Source organism: Marmota monax, unplaced genomic scaffold (assembly GCF_021218885.2).
Source record: "Marmota monax isolate L192 unplaced genomic scaffold, Marmota_monax_Labrador192_F-V1.1 WCK01_AAM20220418_F8-fsc00069, whole genome shotgun sequence".
NCBI lineage: Eukaryota > Metazoa > Chordata > Mammalia > Rodentia > Sciuridae > Marmota > Marmota monax.
Genome location: NW_026695243.1, coordinates 7,475,721 through 7,503,657, shown reverse-complemented (window position 1 = coordinate 7,503,657; position 27,937 = coordinate 7,475,721). Strand labels below are relative to the sequence as shown.

Below are 27,937 nucleotides of genomic sequence, written 5' to 3'. Positions count from 1 at the left end.
CTGATAAGTCCTTGGTCTGTAGGCCTTCGGTGTGTAGAAATACAGGAACCAGGCCATCTCCAACCTAAATGAAAGAAAAGTGAGCTGTCTTATGAATTCATTGTTTTGTGTTAGACATGTGGCTTTTACTGCTATAATCAGCACAGGAAAAGATACTTATTTTAATGTGATCCTTGATGTGTTAAGCCTTTGTGTTTCTCAAACAACAAATTACAAAGCTTTAAATAAATTGCTGTTTTTGGTAGTATAATAAGGATAGACTTTTGATAGTCAAGTTATTTTTGTAATGCTTGTTTTTTTTTTCTTTTTAAAAGGAATATGTTTGACCATATTGTTGTCTTTGTAGCCTGGAATATAATTTTCAGCAAGTTAACAGCTTGACTTCTTTTTAGACACAAATGCATCAGCAAACTTGGGTTTCTTGAAATCTCTTGATAAACCAGGTATGGTGAAGCACACCTGTAATCCCATCTACTCAGGAGGCTTAGACAGGAGGATCACAAGTTCAAGGTCAGCCTCAGCACTTAGTGAGACCCTGTCTCAAAAAATAAAAAGGGTTGGGAGGTTGAGTGCCCTGGGATCATCAATCTCCAATGCTGGTGGAAAAGATCAAAATAAATAAAAGAAATCTCTTGATATATTTTCCATTGTACCTAACAGTTCTATTACGTACACTATGTTGATATTGAAAAAGCATGCTTAATTTTTTTTGTTTCTTGGAAAATAAAAGAAACTTAAAAAGCTAGTAATGACAGTGGTAGCAAGTGAAACATTTAAAAATTTTAAAGCTGTTCTTTTTATGATGTGGAAAAAAACTATTTGACTAGGTATAATATTAAGAACATGTGGATTTCCATTTCTTATTTTTTATTACTGGCAATTTTACTATTCTAATCCTTTCATTAAACAGGTACTTTGATAACTTTTTTCTTCTTTTCCCTGTCTCTCCTGTTTTCTTTGCCCTACCATTCCTCCAATTTTAACCCCTTAGGCAAGGCTCACAGGCTAAATATGACAAAATTAGGATTATTTCTGCTTTCTCTGATGTTGACTATGAAGAGCAAGAAGATAAATGTGAGGAGATAGAAGGGAAAATATCACAAGACATTTTAGAAAATGATAACCAAAAGGAAACAGTGGTAAAAGAAAGTCAAAATCTTTCAAAAACTGATAAATACTACAGTCAACCAAAACAACCAAAGTACAATAGTTGGAAAAAGACACCATCTCAGAACCAACAGACAGAATTCCCTACTGTCCTTAATTTTGACCATAAGTTTGAAACATCTGTATTCTCCAAATATCCTCAGAATTATGATACAATAGATAGGAGAAGAAAAAAGAAACCCTTGTCTAGTAATATTGAAGACAGTAAAAGAAGGCTATATGATGATAAATCTAAGATATATAAATCTGAGGTATATCCTGATGCTGAAAATTATAACTGTTGTCACTTTGAAAAGAAGAAACAGAATTTCTCAGTTTTACATCCCTACAAAAATGGATTTGTGGTTAAGAGTGGCACATGGACCACTAAGTTGGGAAGTTGTGATTATGATCTGCCATGTTGTTTAAGGGACTGTGAAAAGTCATCTGGCTCAAACCAGCATGTAATTAATTTAACTCCTCTAGATATTATTGAAGATTCTACTAGCAGTACTTCTGAAGAACTCCTGGGCTCCCCCATTTCTGATGAGCAGGAAGATTTACTGTCATCAACATGGCATCCATCCAGTGTCCATCATATTGGAGACTTTTCTGATCAATATTATGTGGAGAACCCAGCATTGCAATTAGAAAGCATAAATTGTGACGCAAATACAGTTGGGTGCTCTATGGGACAGATGACCCCTTCTAATGAGGAACCTAAAGAGGACTATGTAGATACAATGGATGAGCTTCAGTGTTTAGTAGAAACAGTATCAGAATATTTAGCAGAGAAGGAAGAGGAGATTAATAGATTTGGTTCCCTTTCAAAAACAAAAAAAACAGATAAACAAAATAGTACAGTTGATGATGCAAAACAGAAAATGCCTAAGGATCAAATACCACCTTTAACTATTACCAAGGATGACAAGGACAAAACCCTTTCTTTCCCTGAGCTGAATGGAGTAAAATGTGCTGTTGGTTCTTTATTCAGTTCACTCACAGGAAAGGTGGGTTCTGGCACAAAGCATTTAACAAACTCTGTGGAAAAACTGGTTTATATAGTTCCAGAGAAAACAGAAACCGTTAATCAAACAGAGACAATTAATTTGGAATCTAGACCCAGTGCTAACTCAGTGTTGGAGAAGGATCTTTCCATGCAGTCTTCATTATCTTCTCAAACAGTTGATGATAAGGACAAACATGGTAGAACTTCTGGAAATGAGCACATGGGCAATAAGATGGGGAATCTAAGCTTTGAGAATGTAATAGAAACTACTGAAAGGGACTCAGTTCCACAAAGCTCAGTTATAAAGTCTGTTTTCAGCATGTTAAATCCATTAAAAATCTTTTCAGAAAAAGAGGAAACTAAAAAAGATGATCAGAGTAAAGAACTGAGGAGAGAAAGCTTTGTTGGGTGTGGTACAGAGTCAAATCAAAGGGAGGACACCCTTGACAATCACAGTGGTAGCATCACTGCTTTAAATAGGAGGGAAGGAGAAACCAGAGACCAGTTCCAGATGCAAGCAAGTGAGGATTTGTTGTCCTCCCAAGTGGCCAACGAACCTTCAAGTTCAGCTAGTTGTGCAAGTAAGAAAGATGAGAGTCTGTTTGAAGGAAAAACCTATGTAGATTTGTCTCTGTTACCAGATCACCCAAAAATATGTGCCAAAGATAAGCCAGGACACGTTTGTGTGTCTGGCAGTAGACCTGCAAATAAAGAGGCTTCTTCAAAGCTGTTAGAGAAGGACAAAGTTACTGGTGATGACGATTTCTTTGAGCCACTCAGAAAATCCTTTAGCCAGTTTTTGTTCACTTCTCCTGAGCCTTGTTCAAAGGAAACTTTGTCAGAATCTATGAAAATTGACCAGGTGAAAGAAGATGGCCGGGAAAGCAGCCCTAAGAAAGATGGACATTCCTTTTCCTTTAGTGGAAAATTACATATTCCATTTTTCAAAGTTCTTAGCCATTCTGAAAAGCAGCAGGATTTAAAAGAGAAAGGAAGCATTTTTCCTTTGTTTAAATTTCCTTTCACTGATAGTCATAAAGTTGTTAATGACCAGAGTTTTCATGACTCGGCAGTAACCACAGATAAAGAGAGCCAAAGAAATTACCAGGAAGAGGCCAAACTTAGTTCAGTAATATCTAACTCACTTCCAAATGTACATAACGATCTGGAGAAATTTGGTAGTACAGAGGAATTTAATAAGAATGACCAAGTACATTGTTCTAAAGATATCAACCTTAGTTCATTAAGGTCTAGTTCAGTTCCAAATATTCATAATGATCTAGGGAAATTTGGCAGTACAGAGAAATTTAATAAGAATGAGCAGATACATTGTTCTGAAGATGCCAAACTAAATATAATAAATGCTGATTCAGCCTCAAATATTATTAACAATTTTGGGAAATTTGGGAGTATAGAAGAATTAAATCCAAATGACCATACAGCAGTAAAGAGTTATGAAAGTGGTGCCTTATCTATCCCTGGAGTTGTGTCCCCAAAACATAAAACTTCAGATCTTTCAGGAGAAGGTAAGAATTTTACACAAGTGACATTTTCAACAGTATCTTCATTAGAGTTTAGTTCTACCATTTCAAAATCCACAGTGATTAATGAAGACAAAGTTATAGAAAATACTTCCAAAAAACAAACCCAAGGGGGCCTCCTTTCTGGCCTACTTAACAGGTTTTCTTCTGAAAACTTGTCTAATCAACAAGAATTAAATTCAAAAAACAATGATTCCTCTCATAAGAATAGTACTCCAAGTTTATTACTCTCTGGATTATTTAACTTGATATCTAATAGCAATATGAGTGATTGTAAAGCAGATGAAGCAAAGTTTATGTCTTTAGGTGATATTAAAAGTTTGGATGGAAATAAACATTTATCCTTAGATAAGAGCCCTGCTACTTCATGTGTGACTTCTGAGAACAAGATAAACCGGGTTGAAAAACATGAAACTTCAGGCTTCATAAAAAGCTTTTTATCATTATCAAAAGAAAACATACCAGCATCTGATGCTTGGGTTAATAATCATTATTGCCCTCCTCCGTGCAAAACCCAGCAAAATGAAAAGCATTGCCCCACTTCTGAGAACATAGTATTTCAAAGTGCTGCCAGTTCTGAACAGGGCCTCTTAGAGAAATCTTTGATTGAGAGGCCGACACCAAACCATATTCTTGAGGCAAAATCACGTGAAAAATTAAACACAGTAAATTCACCTGTATTAAACCCTAACATTTTTAATAAATCAAATCATTATCAGACTTTCGAAGGCATGAGCAATCCTTTCTATTTTGAATGGGACTCTGATATCAAAGATCTCTCTAAAAATTCCAGAAAACCTCAGCCAGTTTATTATATGTTGAATCAAAATACATTTCCATCAGCGGATGTTTTCTTTTGGCCTGACTCACAAAACCCAGTAATAAATTTTTGCCAGAAAGATCAAAATTCAAAAAGCTTGGAGTGGAGAACAAATCCAAACAGTGTCATTTGGTGTGACTTACCATATGAATCATCCGACCAGTTAGCATTTAATGAAGATTACTTATTAAGAGGTGATATGTGGGCAGCTAACTCATTATATGGAAATTCTGTGTACCTTCCAATTAATAAGATGAAGAATTCACTAGAAGACTTGCCTATTGACTTAAGTTATTCTTCAGATGAGAAAACTTCATGCTCCATAGTTGATCAAGAATCATTAAGCATGGATAGAAACCTTATTTTTTCAGGTTTTGGTTATGAGTATCAGGAATGGTTGTCATGTCTTGAAAATGGAGTCTGGTGGCCCTCAGAGAATGGGGATTATGGATATTATATGTTCCATGATGGTCAATATATCTATTCTCTCCTTACTGACTCTACTGGGCAGTATGTATATTTATATATACCAGATTATTCTTATCAAGAGTATTTGCATTATGATTTACAGACAAATTATCTATCAAGTATTATGTTAGATGATAGCATTATTTCTGCCCATAGTCTTAAAGTACTTGACAAGGAAGATGAAATATTGTGGTATGTTGAAGAACAACCAATTGATGACCCTCTTGATTTATCTGTAGCTTTGCCAAGAAGGGAGGGACCATTGTGTCTAAATTTAGAAACCTTTTCACAAGCACTTGAACAGTCAAGTTTAATCCAGCAGGATCAGCCATTGGATTTTTCAGTCTATAATCCTCAAAAGTTTAAAGGAGATCTTTTATCTTCCAAAGAAAGGCCCTGTGGCTCTGAATGTACACTGGATCTCAGAAATCAGCCCCAAACTATTAGTAATCATATCTTGAACAGAAGTCAAGTTACAGCAAAAGGTGAGAACCAGCCTCTGGCTAAAGATTCTTCAGTTCACCTTTCCAGTTTCCAGTGGCTTCCATCATTTTCTGATGAAGCTTCCTCTTCAGTTCATCCTGAAAATTTGACTAAAGGCTTGCAGCAAGCAGAAGAGACACCATCAGTGAACAAAGTGACTCCTTTATTTTCTGTTTGGGGTGCCTTGGTTGAAAGTACTTTGAATTTTGATAAAAGTGAATCTCCAGAGGCTTTAGTCATGCAGAAAATGGATCAGCAGTCAAAATTGGCAGAACTTACAAATGATGGTCTTCATTCATTAATCCTGAGTAAGCAATTGAAGAGTAACTCCCAAAAGGAGGAAGAAAATCAACTTAAGTATTCAGAGAAACTGACAGTATCCAATGTTCAGCAGCGAGACTTTACTAAAAATATAAGGCAAGGATTCCCCTTAAATAAAAGTATTCCTGTGAAAAAACAAAGTTTGTTAAAATCTGATTATCAAGTAAGTCCAACATTATCTCAGGCTAAATCAAGTAAAGAAGATGATAAAATCATTACAGCTGATTCTGTTTCAGATCCTCCTGTACCACAGTTTAGTAGGGATGAGCACAAAAGGTGTGATCTTCCTCAGGAACAGTCTTTCAAAGAGCCTGAGAAAACATTATTTAAAAGTGCATTGAAGCTCTTTGGTCGAGAAGAATCTTCAGCAGGAACAATGGCAAATGAAAAACAGGCATCTAGATTTTTGAACCTCTTTAAAACCCAGGCGAATAAAGAAGAATCATCAAACTTGGAAAAGAGTGATGGTGATAAAAATGGAAAGACATCATCTCAGGAAAAGAAAGAATCTTCTAGTGTTTCAAATTTTTTTGGTACCCTTGGGGAATTCTTTAAAACCAATGTATCTCCCATACAAACAACTGAAAATATGCCTCTTTCTTCAGCAAATGATAAGGATGAGGTCAAGTCAAGTCTTAATTCTGTACAGCTAAATAGTCAAGGTATTGGGAACGTAGAAACTCCTGCAGCAGTTTCTGTTGAAGGGAAGATTAGAGGTAGAAGTCTGAACAAACAGGCTACCATTGATGACAGTAGGCTAAGGGAACCATCAATCAAGGAAACCCAGGATAGTAATTTAAACGAAAAAGAAAAACCCTTCAGAGACCACCTAATCCAGCAGTCAACAGAACCATCTTTCTCAACAAGTTGTCTCAAAGACTCTCCTAGAGATTCTTCAAAAGAAACTAGTGACATGTCTACAGTGACAGAAGGTCCAAAAAGTAGTAAAATTCCTTTTGATATTCTGAGCAGAAGAAAATCAAATGAACTAGATCATCTTCCTGGTAAAGACTGGAGTTTTTCAACTGCTACAACATCTCCATCCCAACCAGAACCATCGATCAGAAAGAGTATATTTTCTTTCTTGAATAGATCTGAAAAATCTGAGAACAGAGCCTCTACTGCTTTACCAAGAGTCAGATCTCAAGCAGAAGGGCTATTCACACTTCCTTCCTTTTTTCCCACTACTAACTCAAGCATCAAGGATACCTCTTGTAAGAAGAGCTCTAGTTTCAGTTTCTTCAGCTTGTCCTTTTTGGATGAAAAGCAGCAGACTCCTGTTGCTCCAGTGACTACCCAGCCCTATAAGAAGCCAAGTGTTTTTGTAGACACTATTGTCTCAATGACTAGGGAAGGTTCTAGTGATCATAGAGACAGCATAGCTCAAGAAGTAGTTCATAAACAACAATTGGCCCCTTGTATTTCCACTAGCAACACCACTGAGATTACCTCCCTGGCAGATGAGTTCAGTGTAGAGAAAACACAGGGAAAACTGAGTTCCAGTAATGAACCAGAGATATCTTCAGATTTTCAGGTGAATCAGGTACAAAAAGACACTGTTCCTCCTCCATCAGAATTTCAGTCACATGCTGAAACTTTCTTCATTGACCCAGAAACCCTTGAAGTAACAACTCCCCAGAAAGAAGAGGCTTGGAGCCAGAAAGCCTTCGCTGGTGACTCTCTGGCCAAGTCTTTTTCTTATGATAAACATTTGAATGAAAAACTCAATGATTTAGATGCTTGTACTGAATGCCAAAATGAAACGTTTACTACAGACCCATTGAACTTACCATTAGAAATGGTCTCTGATGAAGTCTCACCCCAAATCAAGGAGCCAGCTGCTGCTTCTTCAGACCCTGGGTTTGCAGGGCACTTCCAGAACAGAGATGCAGATAAAAAGGAGGACAAATCAATGCTAGACTCTAAAGTAGAAATGCTTTCAGGGTTTATGACCAAAGTTAAATCTTTCTCTGGGTGCTTAATTGAACCTCCTAAGACTTTTTCTGGACTTTTCTCTTCTCCTAAATCTCCAAAGAAAAACTCCTTTCTCTCTTTTTCTTCTAATGCATCATCTCAGCCTCTCAAAGGTGAGCTGTTTGGAATTTTCAAAAGTTCCAAACCAGAAACATATAAACAAGAATCATCTGTTGCTACTTCATGGCTTCAAAATGGTTGTTCCAGAGAGGCTGTGGGATCCATACCTCCAGAAAGTTTGCATACAGCTGCCTCTGCAGGACTCAATTCAGACTCTACTCTCAGTGACTGTAGAATGACTGTGGTTAGTACAAAGTCAGAATTAGATGGCTTGACAGATGACCCTAAACTAACAACCAAAACGGAAAAAAATAATGTTCTTGAAAATGTTTCAGAACCCCAAGGTTTTGAAACAGTTGCTACATCTTCTGTCTCAGAGGATGATATGAGGCAAGGAGTATTGTCTTTAAGTGATGAAGGAGACACGGGAATGCAGCAGGGTACAGACACAGAGGCATCATTAGAAGCAGAGCATATTCTGCTACCAACACAGTTGCATCCAGATCCTGCCTGGATTGCTGAAGAGCTTCCTCCTTCAATTCAACCACCTCTTCTTGAGCCAGAGCTAGCTATTCAGACTGCCTCTACAAACCAAAACGTCTTGGAAGTACAGGCAACCAATTCACTAGAAACCAATACTACACTGTTTGATGAGGGAAATGTCAATGAGAACACCGCTTCAGAAACCCAAGGGGATCTTTTTCATCCTCTGCAGGAAGAACCTGTGCTTTATGCCAAAGAAGTTTGTGGGGTACTTAATGCCCAGGAAGATCCACCTGTAGTCCCTCAGGAAATGGAGCAGCCAAGACCTCTTTTTGAGATCCCAAACATGACCAACTGGCCAAAGCTCCGCTTCCCATCCTCTACTACTGACCGTGGGAAGACACTGAGCTCTTTCTTTTCCTCACCTTCTCCCTCTGGCAACAAAGCAGTAGAGAGTGGTTTAATGTCTGGTTTTAAGAAGTTGTCAACTCTATTTGAGGGAGGTAATGAAGGAAGTGTACCGCCAAGTAATTCAAAACTAGGATTTGGAAAGAAACTGGATCTTTCATTTTCATGGCCCAAAGAGAACAAAGGGGACTCTGAACATGTTCCTGGAGAATCCTCCCCTCCAATTTTGATTATCAGCAATGATCTTAACTCCAGTGAGGCCAGCAAAGCTTCAGAGTCTTCTCAAATACCTGTAGCCAGTGCTCAGCCAGATGAGGTCTTTACTCAGTCCTCTGGGACCTCTGAGCAGCTGGATGCCAGGCCAAGTGTCTCTGTTCACGGATTGTCAGGGCCTGAAGAAGTGAAAACCCAGCTGGAAATCTCAGCATCTGGAGAACTTGGAGGTTCCCAAGGCAATCTCTCTGGTTCCACCTGTCCTTCATGGAAACCTGAGGAAGAACACTGTACTGTCTTTGAGCTGCCTAATCAGCCAGAAAAACAAGAAGAGGAGGTGTTGCCTGCTAGTATCTCAGCATCTGGAGAACTTGGAGGTGCCCAAGGCAATCTCTCTGGCTCCACTTGTCCTTCAGGGAAACCAGAAGAAGAACACTGCACTGTCTTTGAGCTGCCTAATCAGCCAGGAAAACAAGAAGAGGAGGTGTTGCCTGCTAGTACTGACCGTGTTTCAAGTGAACAGCGACCAGTCACTCCGGATCACATTAAGGAACCAATGACCAACAAAAGGCCTGTTCTCAACTCAAGCATCATAAATGGTTTTAAGGAATTGACCATTTATGATGCAGGTGACTTAGTGTTAGATTATGTTAGTTTGCTTTTTATCCTTTCTGTGTCTTTCCTAACACCTGTGTTTCACATTAATTAGGGGTTAGTGACAAGAGCTAATACATGGGTATTTTCATTCTCTCCCTTCTCTCTAATGTCAAATGTAATTCATTTGTTGGAACAAGGAGCTTCTTGCTTAAAGGAAAGGCTGAGCCCTGAGATTTACTCACTCTAGTTTGCTCTTCCTTATATAATGTGGAATGGAGAAAGGGAGGGCAGGAAGAGGGAGCAAGTATTTAAGGGGCATATATTAATTACAACTATGTAATAGGGTTGGATTCTTCCTTGGTTTGGTCTTAGGCACTTACATCTTATACTAGATAGGGAGAAACCTAATTTGCTTTGGTTTTCCACGTCTTCTAAGATGCTTCCTCCAGTGGCCATAAGGATATTAGGTAAAATACAAAAAAAAAATGACTTAGAACAATCTATATTCTATTCAACATGGATTTGAATAGCTTTTTGTCAGGTATCAATCTCTGATACCAAGGTTTCACAATGCTCTATACTGAAAAACTACAGCAAGGGGTAGCCCAAGTTACTATGAGACTTTATTCATCAGACATTATTCTCTGCTTTGAACCACCTTGAGGCCGAAAGTGCTTTGGTAAAGTCTTGCAGGAGCTCAGCTATCCAAAATTATAGTTCTTCAATAATACCATACAGTGTAGTTTAAGAGTGCTACCTTGCGGGGGGGGGGGAAGACTTTATGATTAAAAAAGAATGATAATAATCATAATAAGAATGCTACCTTGACCTTTGACCCAAACATGTCCAGAAGAGCTGGTCAGGGGTTTTAGAGATTGGGCAGGGCATGATACACGTGTGTGCATGTATACATGTGCATTGGGGACTACTCAGAACAGTGACTTATTACTATTCTGCTGACATGTGATGGAAATAGGAAATCAGCCTAAAAACAGCAGGTAATTGAGAGGAACCATAAGGAAAATATCACTGGAAAACATCAATGATTTCTCTTAATTTAACCAAGGATAAATAAATTTAAGCCCTTAGGTAAAGGCTTGACTCTGTCACAAGAAAAATCCTGTTGTTGTTTTTTTTTTTTTTTTTTTTTGCATGGAAGCTTTCCAACAGGATACCAGTAATAAAATGAGGACTCCTGACTTGGGATGCAGATAACATCAAGTCCCTCTGTCTTTATTAGGGCTGACTCCTTTAGATGATAGGACTATTAGGCTCAAGGGGGTATCATGGATACTGCCCTTCTTTCCACCACTGTGCCATTTTCACCACTTTCCCTACCACAACTAACTCTCATTGTGGGGGGACAGATTTTTTTCTCAGCATGGGAATTCAGGTGTTTGAGAGAGCGTTGGGCTAACCTTATTTCAGATATGGAGATGCATTAATATGACTATGACCCAGAAGGGTTAGATTTGTCGACTTTATCCATAACTGATTCTTTCCCTGAGAGAAACTTATATACAAAGGAGAAGTTCATCTTTGGGATACTTCTGTATCCCAGGGGTATAGGTATACTGTAGCATTTATGTGGATGAGACCACTCCTTTGTGGAATTTCTTGGTCTTGGCCTCTATCTCCCAATGGCTTCCATTAACGCATCCTACAAATGTCTAAGAGGTAATTGAAGGAACATGTTCCTTCTTATTTGATTATGCTATGGTATAGGTGTACTCATTTATAATTGTAGGGAAATAAATAAGGACTTCAGTTTATTAAATAATAGAAAAAGTAGATTCATTCACTCCACTATGTGGAAATTAGCAAACTTTAATCACAGCCACTGGACAAGTTTATTTAGAAGACAAAAGAATTTTAGGGATAGGCAGTAGTCATTTTACTATTTCTATTGAAAAATAGCATGTTAAGATAAATTGTTCTTAAAGGGTAGGTGTAGGGCTGAAGTTAAATGCTGTGGGAGAACCCAGCACATTGCTTTTTCCCTATTGTGGTTCTGCTTAATAGAGACTAGTTTTCTAGATTAGGACGTTTGGTCCTCTCTTCCTAGGAACCTCCTGTTTGTGGTTATTGCCCTTGATGTAATGTTTATTTCCTGAATTTATCTATACTTGTACCCTGGTCCCTAGTTTGCATTTATTTACTCATCTGTCTTCTTTTAAATCTTACAGCCCCACCAGCAGTAGTAGGTATGGCTCCTCCTGTAATGTGAGTCAAGGAAGCTCTCAGCTGAGTGAACTAGACCAATATCACGAACAAGATGATGATCGTCGGGAGAGGGATTCAATTCATTCCTGCCACAGCTCTGGTAGTCTCTCCAGAGATGGCCAGGCTGTCTTTGGAGAACAAGAAAAAGCCTTGGAAGTTACAGGTGAAACAGAGAAGGGGAGAGCTTGTGAACCCAAAGAGATGAGAGAAGATGCCATAGCCCATCCTCCCCCAGATCTGGTGCTACACAAGGACCATGTCCTAGACCCCCAGGAGAGGTAGGTGATGACTGTCCCACATGCTTCCTCAGTACCTGCCCTGTGATATTACTGAATATAAGAGTTTTTCATTTGTTTCTTTGCAGCTGGGTATGGTGGGGTGCAAGACATCCATGCTGAAATTTGCACTGCTTCCTTTGATTTTTTTGGTATAATTCCTAAGATATTTGGGAGTTCTCTGAAGTCAGAACACTGAGTTCTCTGGAGTTAGTGAGCTGCAGTCTGCTAAGGCTTCTTGTATCTGCTGTTCTTGATCCTGCATATGGCAGTTTCTGAGTCTAAAACCCCACCTGAGCCCTGCATTCAGTGGGGCTACTTTGGGTGCCTTGCCGGTTTCCTAGTCTATTGTTTTAACTTCTTTTGTAAACAGTGTTGTTGTTTGTTTTATGCTTCCTGAGAAAAACTAGGACAGAGTAAAGAATTGATCAAGAGGACAGATTTAACTCACCCCTCTGTTTCCCCTGGGCTTGGCAATGTATTTGGCAATATGAAACCATAAGAAGAAAATTTTAAAATTTGTCACTTTTAATAATCTTATAATGGAGCTTAATACAGACTTTGAATATTATTACTATTATTGACTTAAATTGGTTAGAGTAGCTGAGGAGGGATTGGAGTATAGCAGGTCTCTCAGTCTAGGCATTATTGATATTCTGGGCCGGCCAGATAATTGTTATAGGAAGCTATTTATGCATTATAGGGTGTTAGTAGCCTATCTGACCTTTGCACATTAGATGCTATTAACAACCTCCAGTTTTGACTACCACAGTATCTAAAATAATGATAGAATAAAGTCTGTCACTAAAAAACCAAAAGCAGTAAATGCCAGTTACCTGGTAAAAGTTAAGGAATTGTTGGGGCTTCTCTTCCACCACTAGATGAATGAATGAGTCACATACTTCTCTGAAGACATAAACTTACTATCTCTTGTGGTTCATCTAGTAGGCAAGACACTGGATCACTGAGCTCTGGACCAGCACCAGCCTTCTCACTGGATTAATGTTCCATTGAAAGGCTGGCTCTTTGTGGAGCTGAGATTTGGCAGCTACTTTTCTCAGGGTTGAGCTCTTGGTAGAGAAACAGAAGTGCCCAGAATGAGCACCTATCCTTTTCTTCCGGTTTTGTCTTCTCAGGTTCTCTCTGTGCATGTGAAGCCTAGTTCTACAAATGTTTTAGAATAGTTGACTCATTTAGATGACTTCAGAGTCTAACATGCTTTTTGCATGTACGGGTAGTGAATGTTTGTCTTCTGCCTTGGCTATAGGCTCCAAAGGAAGGAAGGTGAAGCAGTAGCACCAAGAATTAACTGTATTCCAGTTAAGAATGTGGCTGATGACTTGTTCTAATACAAAGTAGTGTTTCTCTGATATTTATTGTTCATTTTTTCTGAGGGTGTTCCAGAGGCAGACAGCTCAAGGATCAAATCATGGAAGGAAAGGGCTGTGATTTATTTATTTATTTATTTGGCACTTTTTATGTAGTTTAGGAATTGGTACATCTTCTAAAATAGTGGAGCAGGAACGGTTTGCAGGAACAAAATTCCTCCCTAAGGAAGCTATGTGGAACCCCCAAAGAAGGTTGGTGGTCTCAAGAAGTAAGTGAGAGGATTATTCCACATATCTCTGACTGGTTTCTGTGGTTGACATTAACTTAGGGCCCTTGCTATTACTTCTAGTGTCATGATTCCTGACTATCCTAATGAGCCACCTCACTGGGTAATTGAAAAAAGGAGAAGCAAAAGTAGGAACAGATGAAAAGCTAAAAAAGAATTGTCATTTTATAGAGGAATTGTTTGCACATTAAGTATTCAGGACAATGCTGTTTTAGTGGCCTGAATCACTAAACAAGTGTAGGCATGAGTACAAATCATTTTATTTTAGATATTTGGCGATCTTGCTTTAAGCCCTGTCCCCTGTAACTCATGTTTTTTTTTTTTTCTTGCCCCCAAATATTCTTTTCTTTGTTACAAGTTTTCCTGAGGAGAATGCATCTTCACCATTTACCCAAGCCAGAGCACACTGGATCCGAGCAGTGACCAAGGTCCGACTCCAGCTGCAGGAGGTAGGGAATCTGTTCTGATACTGGTTGGGACAATTTTTCTTTTGAAATTGAGAGACATATGGTGCTGGAGAAGCAGTCAGTGATTAGTCATCTTCTTACAGTGTGCTTCTTGGAATGCATGGCAACTAAACCAGAGACTTAAGATAGGGGAGATGGCCTTAGCTTTTTTTTCTGTGCTAATTAATGAAAATCAAATACAGCTAGTGGGTTGAGAGCTTGAAGGTAAAGTTTTATGTTTATTTTCAGTACCATCATCTCTTTGAAGTCACAGATGAGAGCAGGGGACCATTTCAAGGCCTCTTGGATCACTTCTTCCTTAGCCAGTTCAAATATTACTGGCTGATATTGTGGGGCCAGAAATAGGTTACAGAAATTTTTATGGGGTCACTAATTTAAGGCCCAAAACATCAATACATTAAGATCTGAAAGAGTATAAAAAAGCAAAAATAAAAATAAATATTTTTAAATTTTCTGTGTTATGAGTTTGACATGTCCTTAATCTGTGTGTCAATAGATAGACTCTAGTCTTCAGGCAGAAGGGATAGTTTTAAGTGATGACTTAAAACCTGTCAGTAGTATATAACCTGTAGATAGACTTTCGCATCCTCTGACCCAGATGCTTCAGCTATCAGCATTTCACATTTGCTTTATCTGCTTTTGCTGTATTAGGAATAGTCTTTCTCTAAACTACTTGTGAGAAAGTTGGAAGTATGGTATTTTCTCTTCTAAATGCTCTTGTATTTCCCTGAAAATGAGAGTACTCTCCTGAGTAACCACAATTAAACCATCCAAATCAGGAAAACAATAATATTATAATCAGGACCCTGTGCAAATTTTGCCAACTATTCTGACAGTGTCTCGTTTTTCTTTCTGATTCAGAATCTAATCCAGGATGACATGTTGTATTCAGTAGTCATGTCTGTTTTTTTATTTTTAGTTATAGCTAGGCACAATACCTTTATTTTATTTATTTATTTTTATGTGGTGCTGAGGATTGAACCTAGCACCTTACATGTGCTAGGTGAGTGCTCTACTGCTGAGCCACAACCCCAGCCCTAGTAGTCACATCTCTTTAGTCTTCCCTTAGTCTGGAATAGTTCTTCATCTTTTCCATCTTTAACTGTTTAAAATGGTACAGGCCTTTCATCTTGTAGCATGTTCTTCAGTTTGGATGCATTCAGTGTTTACTCATGTTCAGACTCAGGCCATGCTGTCTTGATTGGAATTACACAAAAACTGTGCTGTGCTCTTATCAGTGCATTGCATCAGGAAGTATAAGATGGCTACCTGTTCTACAATTTGTGATAGCCTTAATCATTTGGTTGAATTTATATTGTCCTGGTTTCTTCATTGTCAAGAGATCCCTTTTTGGGTTGGGGTTGTGGCTCAGTGGTAGAGCGCTTGCCTAGCACGTGTGAGACACTGGGTTCTATTCTCAACACCACATAAAATTAAATAAAATAAAGATATTGTGTCCACATACATCTAAAAATATTGAAAAAGAGATACCCCTCTTTCCCTTTGTAATGGGTATGTGTTTTGTAGTAAGATCCTCTTAGACTATTGATACCGTGTGCCTCATCAAATCTCTACCTACCACCTTAGTATCCATTGATGACTTTTTTCTGAGGTTATCACCACTAATGGTGGTTGTCAAGTGGTAACTTTGCTTTCATTATCCTTTCTACATTAATTAGTTGTTGTTCTACTATAAGGAGATTTCATTTTCTCCTGTTAATTTAATTATGTTAGTATGAACTCATGGATTTCTAATTTATGATGTGAGTTGTAATCCATTACTATCATTTATTTTGATGGTCAAATTGTTCTAGCCTCAAGTTAAAGGACCTTAAGTTTGACCCTTCAGGGAAAAGATAGTATTTTAATAATTATTGAAAAAGTAACTGCTTTGGAGAAAGCATTTTGAATACAGATGTTTGAAATCCTTCTTTCTGTATATATGTGTACATCTGATCCTTTGTTACTCAAAATGAGTGTTACTAATAAAAACTCAAAACTGTGTGGCCTAAAATCTTGGAAAGAGAGTATTAACATATTTAAAATCTTTCTAATGAAAAATTTCAGTGAGGTTTGAAATTGGTAAAATATAAAAAATATTTTGACCCTTTCATAAGAACAATTGACTGACATCAGAGAAGATGAAATTTACTAGCCAAATTTCAACAGAATCTTTTAAAAATTGGCATGTAGAAACCAATTATACTTGATGTATTGGTATCCTTCACTACGACAGCTGTGAAAACCAATTTATTGAAATAATTAAATGTGAAACCAAACCTTCAAGTCATTCTGCAACTAAATATTATTTTACATTTCTTTCACTGATAAAAATTAATACTGCCAGTATTTTTAGTGACAGCAAATATTTTTATCATTAATATTTTTAAAAATTTAAATGATTGTTTTTATGCTTTTCCATTTTAACTTTCATAATGTAATTAACATTAATACAATTTTATGTGTGTATAATTTTTAAATGAATCTACACATATTGAGAGGAATATGGTAAGAAATTTCTGTGGGACAGGGCTGCTCAATCACAACACTGAGGGCCTGATGTAGACCAATATGAGGTAAACTAACATTTAAAGTGAACATTTATAGAGTGAATGTCATTAATACTATTTTTTTCAAAAGTAATGATCTTGTAATTTTTATTTAAAAGAAAGTAAAGTCATATTCTCCATGTAAAATGAAAACTCGATGAGAAAAATAAAAATATATTGGAACTGATATAATTTAAAATATGACTTTTTCTTTTTGAGAGAATTCAGAGTCTTTCAAAGGAAAAAAAAATATACCTAAAAATAGTTGCTAAAGCTTGGAAGCAGCTGGAGAAAAGACATAGTTTATCCAGGAGTAACTACTATTGCTACTTAAGTACTATTGCTTCTTGAGTACTGTTGCTATTTGAGCCACTGTAGTACTTAAGTACTATTGCTACTTGAGTAAGAGAACAATAGTAAAAGAATTCTTAGCATGGGTAAAGTAACTGGCAGTTGATGAGTCATGGCCAGCCATAGTTTAAAGCAACTCAGGAATTTGAGCCAGGAGAATTGCAAGGCCAGCCTCAGCAACTTAGTGAGACCCTTTATCAAATTTTAAAAAAGGGTTTGGGATGTAGCTCAGTGGTAAAGCACCTCTAGGTTTGATCCCCAGTACCAAGAAAAAGAAGAAGAAGAAGAAGAAAAAAAAGAGGGATCTGGTAGAAGCAGAATTGCACCATGTACACTTGAAATGAGATTTGCTAAAGATTGGTTGAGTTTATGAGAACAAACAAAGTAAACATAGCACTAAGGATTTTTCCACCCTAGTAATCAAAGTTCTACCTAGTCATGCCTTTACCCCTCTGCCTAAGATAATAATTTTTGTTAGTTTCTTATTATTATAGAATTTCATTATATAAGCATAAGCAAATATGAATTTTTTCTATTTTACTCCTTTTATATAAAAGGCAGAATATTATATACACTGAGAATATCTTTTTCTTTTTTACTTAGTAATCCTTTCATATTAGCTCTAAGAGAATTTTCACTTTTTGAAGCTGTATAATATTCCATTCTATGAATGTACTGCAAGTGTTTAGCAAATCCTTTGTTGATATTCATTTGTTTCCAGTCATTTGATGTAACAAACCATGTTAGAAATGAGAAACCTTTTTGTGTATGTTATTTTGCATGTGTACGAATATATCTGAGGGAAATAGAGATTTGTAATTTTAGTACATATGCCAAATTGCTGCTCATTTTGTCAGTGACTTAAAACAACAAAGGGTTGTTTCTTACCCATGCTACATGTTATATTAAAGAGTTCTGCTTTAAATTGTCTTACCTCTGTAATCTTATGGAGTAGCAAGTACCCAGCACTGGCCAGTCACAATAGTAAAGGGATAGAAAAGATACTAAATAAAAGAGAACATACAAAATGCACTCTGGCTCTTGAAAATTCTGCCTAGAAACTTCATGTCATTTTTGCTCACATTTCCCTTGCTAAAGCATATCCCTAACCCCACCTATTAAATTTAGGTGAGTACCATGATATACCTTCATAGGAAAGAGGATATTTGTGAATGACTTTAATGACTGTCCCAAAGATATATAATGCCTTCCATTGGAGGTGTCCCAATGTATACTCCTAAGAAGGATACCATGAAGGTACTTTCTCTTCCATAACCCCCCATTGGCGTGATTGATCAAACTTTTGCTACTCTATTAGGTGCTAATGTCTCAGTAGTTTAAATTTGTAGTTTCTATTAGTAAAGTTGAGCATGTTTGTATACATATAAAGACTATTAAGTAATTACTTTCTGTGAATGGCCTATTCTTTGCCCATTTTCTGTCAAGTTGTTAATATTTTTTCTTACTAATTCTCAGGAGTGTTTTATGTTTTAGGGAAATTAACTCTTTGTTATTATGTGAGTTGCCAGTATTTTTCTCAGTGAACCATTTTGAGGAAATTTTTTATGCTTAATATGAGGCACATTTTCCTAATCCAGAAAAATGGGGAGAATAATAGTATCTTTCTCTTGGCATTATAAATTGTTTAATAAGTCTATGATTTTTTTAAAATGTCTCAGTGGCTTTACATTGCCTTTATGATAGAATAAAATCCTTCATGATCCACCTCAGTACAATTCAAAGTGTGATTCATGAATTAGCCCAACCCAGGAACTGTTTGTTTTTAGTCTTTGATGAAATAAATACCCATATTGAAAGTAACCATTTAGAGGCAATTTCATTTGCTATAACATCAATCCTATCAATGGCTCATTGAATAGGATATGGACGAAAAATATCAGACTGTGACATACTGGGAATATAAAGCCAAGTCTTAACAAAGAGTAGTTTGAAAAACTGATGTGGATCCTACCTTAACTCTTGCTGCTACCCTGTTTGATGAACACTTCCAACATACATAACTATATTTTTCAAAATTTCTCGGAGACTTTGCATTTGCCCTTTCCTACAATTAGAATATTCTTTCTCTTAATTCACCTAATTTTTCATTCACATCTTTAAAAACTCAATCAGGTGTCAGGTTTTTGTTTTTGTTTGGAGGGGGCAGTGTTTCCAGATTCTCTCTCTTTTTTTTTAATATGTAGTTTTTTAGTTGTAGGTGGACACAATACCTTTATTTTATTTTTATGTGGTGCTGAGGATCGAACCCAGTGCCTTATATGTGCCAGGCAAACACTCTACCACTGAGCTACAGCCACAGCCCAATATTTTATTTCTATGTGGTGCTGAGGATCAAACCCAGGGCCTCATGCATGCTAGGCAAGCACTCTGCCACTGAGCCACAACCCCAGCCCTCCAGATTTTCTGAATGCCTTTTCTAGATTGACATTTACCATGATGTAATGTAGTTACTTGTTTACTCATATGCCTGCCTTGCCTTTTTTCTTCTATAAGTTACTTGAATGTCAAACCTATGCTTTTTTTTTTGCTGGTATTCTAGAGCTTAGTATGGAATGTGGCAAAGAGCATTTAGCCAACCTTTTATAGCTACTTAACTAGCAAAAAAAGGCCCATCATTGTTTCCACAGAAGTTTCTATGTTCTTTTTTATCTTCTCATTAATCCTATTTTTAACTTTTCCCAACGCCCAAGACTTAAAGCCAACAACAGCAAAATATTAAGTATTATCATTATTTGTTTTCTTTTTTTAATTTATAGCTGTGTTTTCTTATGTAATTTATATATTATGAATATAAATTTACTGAATTTGTATCACAATATGAGTGGAATTTTTATTTAGTTTTTATAAACTTTGTTTTGAACTTCAGTTTACTCTTCAGTATTTTTGAAAACATTTAATGATTATTAATAGATTACTAATATTCCATTTCATAAATGTCCCATAACAGTTATTCTTTATTATAGATGTTATAATAAGCATGATCATATGTAAATCTATTTTATTTCTGATTATTTCTTTAGCTTTCCTAAAATGGAATTCAAATAAATTATTGAGTTAAAGAGCATATTCTTTTAAAAAACTTCTGATGAGAAGCCAACCCTGTTGGCACATACCTGTAATCCCAGCAACTCAGGAGGTTGAGGCAGAAGGATAACAAATTCAAAGGCCATACTGGGCAACTTAGTAAGACCCTGGCTCAAAATAAAGTAAAAAGGGCTGGGAGAGTAGCTTAGTGTTAAAATGCCTCAATTGCCATTTTCACAAGAGGAAAATATAAATAAATGATACTCTTGATGATCTTCTGAATTTATTTTTGAAAAAAGTTTTCCAGTTTGTGCTTTCAGTATTTGAATGTACTGTACCAGAATTATTATTTTAGAAAATATTTGTCAGTTTGACCAAAGAATAGTATCCCATTGTTTTAATTTACGTTTCTCATTATTTGTGGTTTTAGTATTTACCATATGTTTATAGTTGTTTATACTTACTTAGCTGATATTGCATTAAATAGACTTTGAGGAAGTACCATAGAAACCTAGCTACACTTACGTCATTCCTATAAGACTGTCAGCAACTTGAGGGAAGAAATTCTATAGGGTCATGTCTATCCTCTGGCTGAGTACCTGGCCATATGCACTTAATAAATATTTAATGACATTGCTAATGCTGATGAGGTAGTAATGTTGGAAGTGTGGGAGGGAATGGATATGAATCTGTACCTTATTTGGCTTAGCTGCAGAAAAGTCTGGAGGAGGAGGTGAGACTTTTAGCTCTAGAAACGGAGACTGCGGTGGCAGCAGGTGGGTGGGTGTTCCAGGTGGAAGGGACAGTGAAGGAGAAGGCATGGAGGTAGGCCATAAGGAACGCTTGACAGGAGCTCCTGGGCTATTGAAGAAAGCTGAGAAGGAGAGCCTTGGTAATCAGGGTCAGAACTGAGGAAAGAAGCCTCTTGTTTAAATGGAGCAATCCTAGGAGGTCCAAGATTGCTGCTGGTCAGCCTGAGAGCATTTTCTCAGGGGTGATCACTAAGGCGCAGAGAAAATTGGCGAGCTCTTACAAAGAGCTCTGTTTTCACTTGTGATTCCCTCCCAAGCAAAGAGAATCCCTTCTTGTCCTATAATTGAAGCTTGAAAGGGTTCCCTTTTTAAAGGGAAATGAGCTCAAAGAGAGGTCATTAGGATCCCGCCTCTTAGACTTAGCACCAGGAAAAACATTCTTTCTGTAATCTCAAACTCCAGGATATTCTCTGATCTGCTGCTTATCTTTTTTGTTTCCTGCTACCATTGTTATTGTTATTGTTAATAGTTTTATGTTGTTGGTGGTAGTAGTAGTTGTTGATTTGAAGGTTTTAGGACCCCTCCTTGAGGACTTGGGTGTTTCCTGTCTTAAATTCCACTACCTCAACTCTTTACCCTCACTCTCATGGAGGCCACCAATTTCTGATCTCTCCTTTTTCTTATAATCTTTTAGCCCTCTCCCTACCATTGCTGTTATAACACTTAAAATATTAGAGAATTATCTTAAATAAGTAATATATGTAAAAACATAAAATTAAAAAATATGCATAATATACTTTTCCTCCTTTTTCAGGCTCCCAGGCCTGTAGTCACCCTTTCCCCATTACCTTATTACCTGTATCTTATCAGTCCAGAGATAATCCACACAATTAAAGCACGTGTGTGCACAAATGCACATTTGTGTATATTAACAATCCTCTTCTTTACCTTGCTTTTTTCATTTCCTGCTATATCTTGGAGATATTTCTTTATTTGTACAAATAGAGCTACTGCTCTATTAATAGCTACAGTTTTTCTATTACCCTATATAGAGTTACTGCCTTTTAAAACAGCTATATAGTACTTTTTGTAGCTGTATTATAACATATACAGTATCTACTATTTATGAATCTTTGTTTCTAATATTGTTGCAATGCAAATCCTACCTGTAAGCCTTAATACTTCATAACCTCTCTTACAGCGTTTGACACCCTTTGAGCTCATGGTAAACCTTTCCCTGGAACAGGCCCTTTACTGCTTGACAAGGGCCCTAGCTGCTGCTACCCTAGTGCTGTGAGACAGCCCTTCCTCCCAATAGGCTCCTTCTGGTCTTTGGCAAACTGAAGAGTCCTTACCTGATATCTGAGACAAGAATTAATACATTCTGTGCTTCTCACCTTGACTGAAACCTGAAGCTCCCTTTGGTAGAGACTATATATTCTTGTTTTGCTTCATGTATTAATGGATAAGATGGAAGCCTTGGTTTCTTTGGCTTCCTCTGTTACTTCCAAACCGTTACTAGATCACCACTTAACCCATTCTTGTACCCACATTTCTTGTTGCAATTAGATTACAACTTTCCCATAACCCTCCATTTGTTCATTGAAAACCCTAGTTTCTATATCATAGGTTTTCTTTAAATCTCAACTACTGCCATAATAATTATCATCCTAAGGGCTGGGGTTGTGGCTCAGTGGTAGAGCAGAAGCATGTGTGAGACACTGGGTTTGATTCTCAGCACCACACATAAATAAATAAAATTAAGGTCCATTGACAACTAAAAAAAAATTTTTTTTAAATTATCATCCTAATAACTATATTTATTGAATACAGCTATCTCTCAGGTATTATGTTAGGTGTTTGACATATATTACTCAATGCATTTCTCATAGTAATTCTATGAATTAGACTTGTATTATTAGGACCATTCTATAAATTAAGGAACTTAATATTTAAGAAGATAGAAACTTGTAGCTGGGCATGGTGGCTCATGCCTGTAATCCCATGGCTGGGGAGGCTGAGGCAGGAGGACTTCTAGTTCAAAGCCAGCCTCAGCAAAAGTGAGGTGCTAAGCAACTCGGTGAGACCCACATCAAGCTGGGTATGTGGCTCAGTGGTTGAGTGCCCCTGAGTTCAATCCCTGGTGCAACCCCCAGCCCCCAAAAAGAAGACAGAAACTTATTCAGCTAGCCAGAGTTAGAGCTGAGATTCAAATCTAGATTTATTTAATTCTTTACCACTTGCTCTGAATCTCTGATTTCATTTACCCAGTCAAACTCAGTCTGAAAATATTACAGGGAAAATTCTAGAAACAAAATAATTCATAGTTTTAAAATTAAATGCTATTCTGAGCAGCCTGATGAATCTTGTGCCTTCCTGTTCTTTCCCCCCAGGATGTGAATCATCGTTTTGTCTAGTGTATCCATGCTGTATATGCTACCAGCCCATCAGTCACTCAGTAGCTGTCAACTGTCACATTATTGCACTGCCTATGTTCAATTAACTCTTATTTTACTTAATAATATCACCCAAGCACAGGGTGGTAATGATGCTAGCAATTTGGATATGCTTAAAAGAAGTTGGAAAGTGCTTCCTTTAAGTGGAAAGGTGAAAATTTTAGATATGTATATATGCATGTTTAGGAAAAACATATTATATATAGGGCTCTCATATATTAAGACCCTCTCTGGGGGATCTTGTGATGTATCCCCAACAGATAAGGGGGACTACTTTACTGATTTCTTTTATATATATAATTTTTATTTATTTATTTATTTTTTTACTTTTATGTGGTGCTGAGGGTTGAACCCAGGGCCTCGCACATGCTAGGCGAGTGCTTCTACTGCTGAGCCACAACCCCAGTTCCCTTTACTGATTTCTTTAGGAATTAAGCTTTTAATCTTTTAAACATGAACAAAGTTCTCCCTTCTCTGAAGGTTGCCATGATATCATTAACCTGTCTGGAGTCATAGAACAGGAGGATGTCTGATACTGGCAGCAGGTCTTAGCTCTAGCTGATAGTATTTTCTAAGCATAGTAGCTAAAAAGGTAAGTACTCAGTTAACTCTACTGGAATAAGTCAGATCATTAGCTCTGCACAAAATTATTTAATTCCAAATAATAAGCACAGCAGTCTTTGTCACTCTCAACCACCTTACCTGACTCCTGCTACTTATTTGACTGCCCAGCCAATGAGAATATTTGACACTAAGAAGGAGCTCTATTCTTCTGTTAGAGAAAATTTGTTTGCCAATGTTATCCAAAAGGGAGCAACATATAACTATTAAGTTTTAAATTAAACCTGCTAATAAGTGGGTACCACTGTGTGCTTTTGGGGATACTTGTAAGACATGTACAGAGGGGAGATATAAATGATTAATAATTAAATATTTTATTTTTCACATACTTTTTCTCATTTCCTTATTTTCTCTGCAGCATTCTGTGCTTTCTTAAAATTCCTTGCTTCTTATAATTTCCCATTTTCTTGTCTTCCATTATCCTTAGATTCTCCCAATTGTTCTTTCCCTCCCTTTTCATCTTATCTAGCTCCTTTTTGTACAGTTTTCCTCTCAGGCATATTTTCCCCCCCGCTCTCTTTCCTCTTGGTGCTGGGGATCAAACCCAGGCCTTGCACATACTAGGTACTCTGCTTTATAACTGTGCCATGCCCCTAGCCCCTCAGGAATCTTTTTAAATATCAAATCTGCATCTCTACAGAACCTATTCTTTAATTGAGCAGTTACTGGTGGATGTGGTGATTCCTGCCTGTAATTACAGCAACTTGGGGAACTGAGGGAAGAGGATTGCAAGTTCCAGGCCCAGTCTCTGCAATTCAGCAAGATCATGTCTCATAATAAAGAATAAAAAGGTTAAGGGATATAACTCAGTGGTTAAGCACCCCTGGGTTCAATCTTCAGGACTGCCACCCCTACCCAAATTGAGCAGCTACTGTATGACAGGTAGTGTGTTAGTCAGCCAACTGACTTCCAGCTCTTCTTTCCTAAGCAGATGACTCCCAAATCTGTACTTCTACCCTTCCTTTTTCCTTAGGCTCTATCCTTCATGTCTAGTTTTCTATTAGTTATGTTTACTACACTTTCTCAATTATATGAACTTCCCTCCTGAGTATGTTCCTCTTCCTTTGTTCTCTGTTGGTATTAATGTCACTGTTATTCTGGTAGACACCAACTCAAAATTGCAGTGACACTTTACATTCTTCTCTCTTGCCTCCTGCTTGGATCATTTACCAGATCTTTTTTTTTTTTTTTCCTCTCTGGATTTCTTTTATCAGTCTCTTCTCTTTCCCTTTATGTTCAGTTCCTTTTTATTGCTCAGACTGTAGTATTGGTCTTCCTTGCTTTTATTTGTTTTTCTTGGAATCCATTGTGTATGCCACTGCAAGATTTATATTCTAGACAGAACACTACTCCTGGTTACCACTGTGCCCAGGGCCCAACTTAAATGTCACATCCTTTGATGCCTTCCCTAAGTTCCAGATAGAGTTAGATGTTCCTCTGTCTGTCTGTCTGCCTATCTTTCTTTATTTTTGTACTAGAGATTGAACTAGAGATTGAACCCTGAGGTGCTTAACCACTGAGCCATATCCTTTTTATTTTGAGACAGGGTCTCACAAAGTTGTTTAGGTCCTCAATCAGTTGCTGAGGCTGACCTCAAACTTGAAATCCTCCTTCCTCTGCCTCCCAAGCCACTGGGATTACAGGTGTGCTACCATGCCCAGCTCATTTTTCTTTCCATAACATTTCATATATAACCAATTTTGATATTTATTATATTGTCATGGAATTATGTGAGCTTTGTCCTCAAGACTATGTATTTCTTGATGAGCATAGGAGTGCGCGCCTGTAATACCAGCTACTCAGGAGGCTGAGATAGAAGATCAGAAGTTTAAAGCCAGCCTGGGCAATTTAGCAAGTTCCTGTCTCATTAAAAAAAAAAAAAAGACTGTATTTCTTAAAAGAACATATACAGTATTATTCCTTTTACATTACATTAGAAATAGGCAAAAGTAATCTGTGATGTCAGACATTTGGATAGTGATTACCTTTATGGGAGGGAGTTGGTAGTGTTACTAGAGGAGGTATTGGCAGTTCTTAGAGAGGAAGGCCTGGACTCAGGACAAGTGGAGTTCTTTATATACATCAATGCATGCAAAGACTGCTTAGTTAGAGGCACAGAGATTTATTTAGGAAAACAGAAACACATTTAAGGGAGAATGTGGTCCATCTCAAAAGTGAGAAGCAATGCCTTGATCTGGGATTCTAATGTTATTAGAGGGACAGGAGCTAGGGCTAAACTAGAGGTGGAGTCAGGGCAGAGTTACACAATTTTGAGCCAATTGCCCTCATGTCATGTTATATTTTGCAGACAAGGATACAGGCCAACAAGGCAGGCTGGGTTGCTTATGAGTAAATGCTTGTTTTACATTCCAAGCATTCATGGGTGTTTCTCATTTAAGACTCTGTATCCCCAAATTCCTATCTGAGTAGTGATTAGATATGATCACAAGGTGGCTTCTGGAGTTCTGCACTGTTGTTTCTTGATCTGGATTTTGTTTACATTGGTGTAAAAATGCACTTTTGACTTGCATACTTCTTTATGTTTTATAATTCAGTAAAAAGTTTAAATAAAAGCTAAGTGAAAAATAGCATTGAAACATAGAATAGGAACTGTGTCTAACTTTATATCCCTGATGTCTGGAACCCAGTAAGCTCTTAATGAATATGTGAGTGAGTAAGTGGATGAATGAAGTTTTCCCTCAAGATAATTATTTTTTTTTCTTCTATTGTTAGTTACATTATAGTCTCAACTTTATAGCCTGACATCCATGATTACTCAAAGACTTAGCTCAGTCTACCTTTTTCTATTTTTATCCAATCCAGAGGCTATATTGTTGGAAGAACTTGGGCCTTGCAATGAGCCAGAGCCTGAGTTTAAAATATTACTCTGCCACTTATTGTCTCTGTAACCTTTGACTTAGGCAATTCACCCAGCCTTTTAGAATCTTAATTTTCTCCTCTTTGAATAGATATCATATCCTTCAGCTAAATAAGATAATATATGCAGAGAGAGGCCTACCATGTTATTAGCATTCAGCAAATGTTATTTTCTCTTCCTTTCCAATAACTAACCTCCCTTTTAAAAAAAACAAATATATGTATATTTTTTAGTTGTAGATGGACACAATACCTTTATTTTATTTATTTATTTTTATGTGATGCTGAGGATCAAACCCAATGCCTACATGTGCCAGGCAAGTGTTCTACCACTGAGCCATAAACCTAGCCCCCACCCCTGGCCTTTTTTGGTAATTCTGGGGATTGAACCTAGGACCTCATGCATGCCAGGCAAGCACTCCATCACAGAGCCACAAACCCCAACTTCACCTTCATTTTTCTTCCATTCAAATCTTTACCATCTGTATCTTTACCTCAAATGTTCATTGTTTCCAGTTTTCACATATCCATATCCTTTGAATCAAAATTCAGTTATTACCTTTTTCACAGAGACTTCCGTGATTTCCTTCTAAACTAGTACCTTTAAAGCTGGAAATATTTTCTTCTCTCAATTTCTTATATGTTTTATATGTCTTTTTTGATACTTATTAGTCACTCACTCTCATCTTTAGGAGTTGCTGTAGGCTGCCCTCTCAATCTAGGCCCAAAGAGTAGGCACTCTAGGTAGGCCGATGTGTTGGAGGCAGAATCTGTCTGTTGAAATAAACTGGGACATGAAAAGATAGGTTGAGAAAACTGTTTTGGGGTGTTTTAAATTTTTTTAGTTGTAGATGGACACAATATCTTTATTTATTTATTTTTATGTGATGTTAAGGATCAACCCCAGTGTTTCATGTGTGTGAGGCAAGCACTCATCACTGAGCTGCAACCCCAGCCCCTGTTTTTTTTTTTTAAATTTTGTTTTGTTTTGTTTTAATAATGTTATTGTATTTTATACCTTTATTTTATTTATTTATTTTTATGTGGTGTTGAGGATTGAACCCAGTGCCTCACACATGCTAGGCAAGCGCTCTACCAGTGCACTGCAACCTCAGCCCTGTTTTGGGCTTTTGATATTCTTTTATATACTTACTTTTGCACAGGAGAAATTCAGATGTCTACC

The 27,937-nt window shown here is 37.2% G+C and overlaps 2 protein-coding genes across 10 annotated transcripts in view; both read left to right on the top strand.

The window, feature by feature from the left end:
• Positions 1-27,937, top strand: part of LOC124101322 (protein unc-13 homolog B) — a 221,093-nt gene that overhangs the window by 125,813 nt on the left and 67,343 nt on the right. For all 9 annotated transcript variants that reach the window (XM_058578123.1, XM_046457223.2, XM_046457222.2 and 6 more), the window contains 2 exons: positions 11,710-12,024; positions 13,995-14,085. In XM_058578123.1, coding sequence (XP_058434106.1) covers positions 11,710-12,024; positions 13,995-14,085 — 406 coding nt within the window. The remainder of the gene's footprint in view (positions 1-11,709; positions 12,025-13,994; positions 14,086-27,937) is intronic.
• On the top strand, positions 69-11,685 carry LOC131424041 (uncharacterized). The gene is made up of 2 exons (XM_058578064.1): positions 69-79; positions 992-11,685. The coding sequence occupies exons 1-2, from the start codon at positions 69-71 to the stop codon at positions 9,633-9,635; spliced, it is 8,655 nt and encodes a 2,884-aa protein (XP_058434047.1). The 3' UTR covers positions 9,636-11,685.